At 39.7% G+C, this 7,097-nt stretch overlaps 3 protein-coding genes across 5 annotated transcripts in view; 2 read left to right on the top strand and 1 right to left on the bottom strand.

The window, feature by feature from the left end:
• Nucleotides 1–23: 23 nt before the first annotated feature.
• On the top strand, nucleotides 24–1,233 carry LOC115198650 (recQ-mediated genome instability protein 2-like). Its single transcript, XM_029760762.1, has 2 exons — nucleotides 24–372; nucleotides 464–1,233. Exons 1-2 carry the CDS (start codon nucleotides 81–83, stop codon nucleotides 613–615), a joined length of 444 nt encoding a protein of 147 aa, XP_029616622.1. The 5' UTR covers nucleotides 24–80; the 3' UTR covers nucleotides 616–1,233.
• litaf (lipopolysaccharide-induced TNF factor) lies at nucleotides 1,234–4,492 on the bottom strand. Of its 2 annotated transcripts, none has more exons than XM_029760742.1 (4): nucleotides 4,375–4,492; nucleotides 2,846–3,050; nucleotides 2,363–2,519; nucleotides 1,234–2,250 (listed from the first exon to the last, which is right to left on the bottom strand). In XM_029760742.1, exons 2-4 carry the CDS (start codon nucleotides 3,042–3,044, stop codon nucleotides 2,142–2,144), a joined length of 465 nt encoding a protein of 154 aa, XP_029616602.1. In that variant the 5' UTR covers nucleotides 3,045–3,050; nucleotides 4,375–4,492; the 3' UTR covers nucleotides 1,234–2,141. The 2 variants fall into 2 exon arrangements, with proteins under 2 accessions (XP_029616602.1, XP_029616610.1); XM_029760750.1 differs by having other exon boundaries at nucleotides 2,846–3,046; nucleotides 4,375–4,480.
• Nucleotides 4,493–4,518: 26 nt separating this feature from the next.
• Nucleotides 4,519–7,097, top strand: part of LOC115198655 (stannin) — a 2,883-nt gene continuing 304 nt past the window's right edge. The window contains exons 1-2 of one of the 2 annotated variants that reach the window (XM_029760784.1): nucleotides 4,519–4,578; nucleotides 5,446–7,097. The exon at nucleotides 5,446–7,097 is cut by the window's right edge and continues 304 nt beyond it. In XM_029760784.1, coding sequence (XP_029616644.1) covers nucleotides 5,557–5,820 — 264 coding nt within the window. In that variant the 5' untranslated portion in view covers nucleotides 4,519–4,578; nucleotides 5,446–5,556 and the 3' untranslated portion in view covers nucleotides 5,821–7,097. Of the gene's footprint in view, nucleotides 4,579–4,598; nucleotides 4,985–5,445 lie in introns of those variants that run through there. The other variant, XM_029760775.1, reaches the window with a different exon arrangement.

Below are 7,097 nucleotides of genomic sequence, written 5' to 3'. Positions count from 1 at the left end.
GATATTGGTCACAATTACGTCAAACGTAATATTTTTTTTATAACGACGAACTCGTTTGAAAGTGTTCACTCGCAGATGGCATGGACACCGGACAAATTTCAGTAGAAAATAAGAAAAGTCCTCCTATCAAAGTTCTTTCCAGCCAACTCCGAGAGGGAAAAGATAACCGATTGAATGGCAAGCTCGAATTTAATATAAAAAGACTGGGACAATGGAAAAACACTGCACTTGTAGTCTCTGTGGTTTGGATGCAAGGGACAATACTGGAAGTTCGGTCGGATCACAACACGGTGCTTCTTTTGGACGAGACAGGGACATTCGTTGTCAATGGCGTCAACAACATTCCTAAGGGCAAACCATGCCTACTTCAGGGTGAGATTCACTTTTATTTTCCTTCTAGCTGCAGCTAAAATATGTACAACATTTAACAAAACCCTTGATTTGTTACCCCGATTTTACACAGGTAACTATGTAATGGTGATGGGGACGATCCAGGTCCTCTCTCCAGAACCTGTCCTGCGCGCGGTAAAGATGGCAGACCTCTCTGAACGCGCTGCGATTCACAGAAGAATGTGGAAGTTGGAGGTGGAAGACCTTCAGCAAACGCTCACGTAGAAAGAAGCATAAGCAGTATGTTGTCATCAATGCCTGTTTGTTTTCATTCATTATTTTTTGTACAATGTAAATACTGCTACTGGTTTTTAGCGGTTTCTGGCCTGCCTGATATTTCATTGCCAAAGGTAATGGATCATAGCATAGAAGTACGTGCCCAACACCGTTTATGATAGAAAGTGCCTTATATTGTAATGAAACTGCAGGGAGCAGGTCTCGACCCTCGACCTTCTAAGCCCGAAGTCCGGCGCGCTATCGACTGCCGCAAAAGCATGCTCAAGCGGCAGAGTCGATTTCCGCACTTATAAACCCAGGGTCGTCACACTATGCATATATTATAGCCTAACACGGTTTATAATAGGCTATAATTAAGCAATAATGCACGAGGGTGTGTGGTAGATGGCCAATATACCATGGCTAAGGGCTGTTTTGTCATTCGTGTGGTATACTGTCGGCCAATCAGCATTCAGGGCTCGAACCACCCAGTTTATAATATATGCATATAATACACTAAACATGTCAGAAGTGCTGGAAGAGGGGGTATGATGGAAAAAAATATTGTCTGGGCAAAAATGCAAACAAAGACAAAGAATTTACATTAAAGAATGAACAACGATCTCATTTGGTGGTAAAATAATCTCATTTATTTGTGCTTATGTCATGCATACACATTGAAAAAGTGCCATTAAGTAAATTCTACAGAAGCACACAATTGTATGTGATAAATGAAAATAAACAAATAGGGCCTATACAATCAATGACACCCTTGTGAATCCATGGACTTGGGAATGCTCAAAGGTGCCTGGATTTCAATCAAAACATCCTGAAATAAGACTTCTTCCACAGCATAACTTACAGCAAAACCACTCATTCATTCAACCTAAAGGCATTTAGGCCTAAGACAACAAGTGGATCTACTTAGGGCAGTTTGTACGATGAGCTTGCTTACTTACCAGTAACCATCACAATAAGACTGTATTAAAAGGTAGTCTTAACAGGTAGTCATGTTGCAGTTTGATTACATAAAGATCCTATGAAAATGTACAATCACAATATCGACCAGTCTTACCTCTAACCCCACCAACATTGTGTGCACATTACTATTCAAACTGACATATATATACAATTATATAATAATATTCTTCATTTGAAAGTGCAATATTGACAAGTTATGTAGTGGACAAAGCTCTTAATAAAGGTAATAAATTTACATAGATCACTCAAACTCAACTCTGGACTTCAAAGACAGTTCCATTGCATTTTTTTGAAATGGTTCCCCTCTAATCAGGGACTGATTTAGACCTGGGACACCAGGTGTGCAATTCATTATCAGGTAGAACAGAACCAGCAGGCTCCGGACCTCATAGCATAAAGAGTTGAGTACCCCTGATATAGACTACATGATGACCATCATCAAAATATGCATGTTTAACATGATTATTTAGCCTCTGACAGTATTTGTAATTAGACAATTCAAGATAGAGACAGGCTGCATGCTCAATAGAGACTACTCTTTTCAAAAGACAAAATCAAAGCCGTTTGTGTTCTCCAAGGACGTTGTTGCAGTTCGGACATCGATGGGTCACATCCTTCAAACCATCCACACAAAAAGGAAGCAGGCAACAGCCATAGATGCAACTACAAAAAACAAAAGATCAGATAATGCATTATGCAGCCCATACAAAACAGGACTTTTCAGGACTATGAACAACCATGCACTGCAGGGGGACTCTTGATAAATGTATCTTACCCGAAAATGAACAGGCCAGCACATGTTAACCAGGCCATTGTTCCAGAGGTGTGCTCCAGCCGAGTGATCACCATCTGGGCACATGCAGGGCAATGAGTCTGCACTGGAAGATCCCCAAATACCACACCCGGCTGGACGTAAATGGTCTGAACTGACACTGAAGAACAAAGAATGTTAAACACCAAACAGGAAATGAAAAGCTAACGTTCATTACGTAGCCTCCTAGAGATTAGCTAGGTCCCTTGCACAAGACACTGTTAATCCATCAAGACCTATCAAATTCCAAAACTATTATGTTAAGAGTGCAAAGCAAACCAATAGTCTAAAATAGGAAATAGGCTACTTGAGATGGTTTGAAACCAAAAGAGTGCATTCTGGATGGACCAGTTTGAGCTGTCTCAAGCCAAGTATGTCAAGAGAGTTCGACCTAAGAGGGAACAGCATAGTGAAAAGTGGAAACAATGTGATGAAGATTTTATTTACCTATTGGACTGGTAGTACTGTGAGCCGTTGGTTGATATATTTGACTATATGGCTGTGTTGGATATGGATACTGTGCAGATTTGGTGTAGGCAGGAGGAAGCACCGCCCCCTGGTACTGAGGACCCACTGATTCTTCATAGGAAGGTGGCTGAGGGAGCCCGACAAATCCACCTGTCTCCATTGGAGGTGCACTTGCCATGTCTTGCTTATCGATCATCAACAACAAAAAATCATAATTTAAATGTATATTGCAATGACTGGGAGTCGATAGATGAATCATTTCTTAGCACGTTTTGTAAATAAAGTACAATCAGATAGCCAGGTCTACATGGCTTCAGTCACAGCTGTAACAGGCTGTAAGGTTAGCTAATAATACCTTAATCCTATTACATGGCTTTTTTAAAACCAACGTTATACAAGAGTCATGAAACATGATAACATTATTAACCCTTGTGCTCTGCTGAATTTTTTTTTGCATCCATTGTGGTATGGGTCAGATTGACCCACACTGTTTAAAACACACTCTAGACAGTCAAAGAATCAAGTAAAAACAGCTAAAACTTTATTTTGTCCTGTCAGACCTTTCAGAAAGAAGAAATACAAGAACATTTGATTTCAAAAACTCTATATTTAAGAACTATTTTGTTAAACATATTTCCTTTCTCAAAAACAAGCATTTTCTGTTTGGAGCTCATTTTTGAGTGACTGTGTCAGAGATCTACCGATCTCGCGCTGAGAATAAGCTTGGGAAAGCTCCTTTTCACCCAAACATAATTATAGAAGTGCCACCAGAACCAGTCAAAACGAAATACACAAAAGACACTTGTTTATTTTGCACCTGTGCAAATATCTATACACATGAAAGCCTCAGGGTCAAAATGACCCACAACATCATGTTCGTATACAAAATCTACTCAAGACATTCCACAACACACCAGTGTCCACATTTAGAAGTTAGGTTCATGACCCTAAATGAGGTAATTTATTTTAATGGAGAAAAAGAGGTTAACTAGTATTTTAAAGAACTCAAAAGTGGAAATGGGTCAAATTGAACCGCAACATTATAGGAGGGTTAATGACATTACTATGCTAGTCAGGTAACGTTAGTCATGTAACGTTAACTCAAGACTCCAGTCTGGCTAGTCTAGATTATAGCTAGCTAATCTAGCTAGTACGGTAGGAAACTAATTTAGCTACAATACTAAACAAACTTGTCAGGACAAGACCGAACTTCGAAAGCTAGTCAAAACATCTGTGGCACCTGTGAAATACTATAACGTTAGGCCCACGGGCCCATGTTACTGCAATTACTCAACTGGCTTGCTAGCTTGGCAAATAACAGTAGCTACAACTCCGTCATCTAACTAAATTACCATCAGTCGAGACGAGACAGAGGCGTCGTCGATGGCTGTCAAAAACATAACGGCTTGCTAGCTAATACTAATATTTACGGGAGCTCAAGGCGTCAGTGTACTGTAGTTACATACTTTTTAGAAGACAAACACTTAAACTAACTAGCTTTTCCTTACCTAGCAACAGTACAGTTGGCTGATTAACCTGCTTCTTAGACGTCCAAACAAAATTCTACTTTACAGTAGCTCGAGCCAATTTCCAGGAACAAGCGGCCTGTATGTATCACGTGATATTTTCGCGTCAAGGGGGTCTACCAGTATTTGCATGACGCCACAACCACATAACATTGAACTAACTATGACTGATATGAGACCGAGAAGGTAATACATCAGCAAATCTATGAGCTCCTATAACTATTTAACCTTTCAAAATTATGTCCATAGACAAACATTAAGTGATATATATATTTTAAATGTACATGTTGCCAGTGAAGATAATCTAGCTACTACTGTTGCTTTAAAATAGAGATTGACAGGACAAATAACACTTGTTTCGATATATTGTGCATCACATGGTCTCATTTCCTGCACTGAAACAGGGGCCTTGAAGTTCGGTTCTTACGTGGGTGGCTACTAGTGTATTTAATGCACTGCATGAGCAAATTTTACGAATGAAATCGGTTCCGTTAGGAAGAGCCATGAATCTTATATATTGATACAGGCAGGGCTGTTGCTGCATAGCACATTGATGAAGACACGCGATCGCGTCGTCTGTTTCAATGGAATGGTAAGGAATCCCATCTCGTGCGTCTTGATTCTCGTTAGGACCCGATGTATCATGCATGTACATACATAAATGCGTATTAATGTGCAATGATTCGGCGTGCACAGTTAAAACATGCGTTAGCATTGATGGCATAAAGGCGTTCCGTTCATAGTTCATTATTGCACACGCTATTATGCAGAATATAGCGTGTAGATAATATATGATTACCTACCACAGGGTGGTAGGCTATCAACTTAATGTTGTATCAATACATTATTTCAAGCCTTTTGCTTCTTTGGTGGATTTGGAGGTTAGATTATGTGTTGAGTCATATTACATAGGTCTGGTTGAGTCAGCAGATGTCTGTCGAAAATTCAGATGTGCAGATTCAGATGTGCAGATAAAAGCACTGACAACAGGGTTTATTTTGTTATTTTTTGTTAGTTAAATATTCAACATTATTTGCTTTTTGTGACCCCCAGGTCTCCCAAGCAGAACCGTAAGACACCAAAATCAGCAAGGGATCATACCACGCAGTCCTTGTCAAGTCCCCTGTTCTGTGACAATGCTCTGAGTCACCTTCCTGTTGCAACATGTACATCACAGACCACAGCCCCACTACTGGGGTGGTGACAATCGTAGTGATCCTCATTGCTGTTGCTGCCCTCGGTGTTCTCATCTGCGGATGTTGGTGCTACCTGCTCCTGCAGCGGATTGGCCAGTCTGAAGATGAGGAGAGTATTGTAGGAGAGGGCGAGACCAAGGAGCCCTTCCTGATGGTACAGTACTCCACCAGGGGCCCTCACGTCGAGCACAAAACCAAGCTCACCCATAACGGCACTGAGAATCACACTTAACTGAGTCATTAAGAAACCGTGGTCATCACCTAATATTAACCAAGAGGATCACCTCATTCACATTTCCTGCTGATCATCATCTTTCATCACGCCTTTGAAGGATGATAAACGGACTGCAGCTCAATGTCAATGTCTTAGGAAATTTGATATTTTTGTTTCTCATTCCACTGTGTGGATCTCAGTCAGGATGTGAGGTTGTGAACAGTTCATTGTTGTTTCTTAAGTGTACATATTTTGAACACAAAAATGTACATCTGATTGATGTTGATAGTTTTTGTTAACTCAGCAATCCACTACTGAATTGTGACGGTAGACACTAGACAGCGCTCTGAACAAAAAGAGTGGGCAAAACCTTCTTCAGAGCTTGTTGGAAGAATGTATGACAAATTGATGACAAAACAATTGACTTAATATCAAGTTGCTCGAATTATTAGAAATTAGCTTAATTTGTTTGTTTATTTTGCATAGTTGAACTTGGTTTTGTTTACCTTCAGTATTCAAATGTGAGTTAATAGCCATTTTAATAATTTGCTAAATGCCAAATTTGCCCAAAGATACAAAGTGATTCACTGCCTAATTTATGTCTCTTGTTGCGGCTACTTACTAAATAATCTAGTGTACAAAATACTGTTTCTTTTCTCCTGTGGTTGCACAGGCAACTACTCAACTAAAACCAGTCGTTGAAAGGGCAATTCTCCTTTGATAAACCATCATATTTCACAAGCACAACAGGGTCCAGGGTCTGAGTTTTAGTGAGGTCTTCACTCTAAAATACTATTTGGAGAACAGCAAAAATTTGGCCATGATTACTACACCTTTAGATAGCTGGCTAGACTAATTTAACAATCTAATAAAATGTAATTGACATGGGCTAATTGAGTGACAGTCAGTGAGTGGCATATAAGAAGAGGGAAACTGCTGATGCACAACCAAGTTCGAAATTGCACCTTGTGTATTCTACTATTCTAACTCTCAACAGTAAGTTGAGACCCCAACTGTTCCTAAAAAAATGATAGATTATTATATATTTTTTTAATGTTGGCAAGGTCCGTACCTCGGTGTCCTCATATGTAGCTACAACACTGAGTAGCTGCTTCAACTGACATGGGTTGAGAAGTACTGCCAAGAAGCTACCAAGAGCCAGTTACATATTTTCTATATTCAGTTGCAACATAGGAAATCCTGATGGCCAGATTCTATGGTAGCTGAGCAGGTTGATATTTGATGAAACAATGTTATAAAGTATTATGAAATGTAAATAACATTATGAAGAATAT

The sequence above is a fragment of the Salmo trutta genome, chromosome 1 (genome assembly GCF_901001165.1).
Source record: "Salmo trutta chromosome 1, fSalTru1.1, whole genome shotgun sequence".
Taxonomy (NCBI): Eukaryota; Metazoa; Chordata; class Actinopteri; order Salmoniformes; family Salmonidae; genus Salmo; species Salmo trutta.
This window is presented reverse-complemented; position numbering and strand designations above follow the sequence as displayed.

Bases quoted from the DNA above. Each gene is read 5' to 3' on its own strand.
- LOC115198650 (XM_029760762.1), top strand. From the start codon at position 81: ATGGACACCGGACAAATTTCAGTAGAAAATAAGAAAAGTCCTCCTATC. The intron at 373-463 runs GTGAGATTCACT...GATTTTACACAG, and splicing joins CAAACCATGCCTACTTCAGG to GTAACTATGTAATGGTGATG.
- litaf (XM_029760742.1), bottom strand. From the start codon at position 3,044: ATGGCAAGTGCACCTCCAATGGAGACAGGTGGATTTGTCGGGCTCCCT. The intron at 2,520-2,845 runs GTAAATAAAATC...TTTGTTCTTCAG, and splicing joins CAGTACTACCAGTCCAATAG to TGTCAGTTCAGACCATTTAC. The intron at 2,251-2,362 runs GTAAGATACATT...TGTTTTTTGTAG, and splicing joins GCTGGCCTGTTCATTTTCGG to TTGCATCTATGGCTGTTGCC.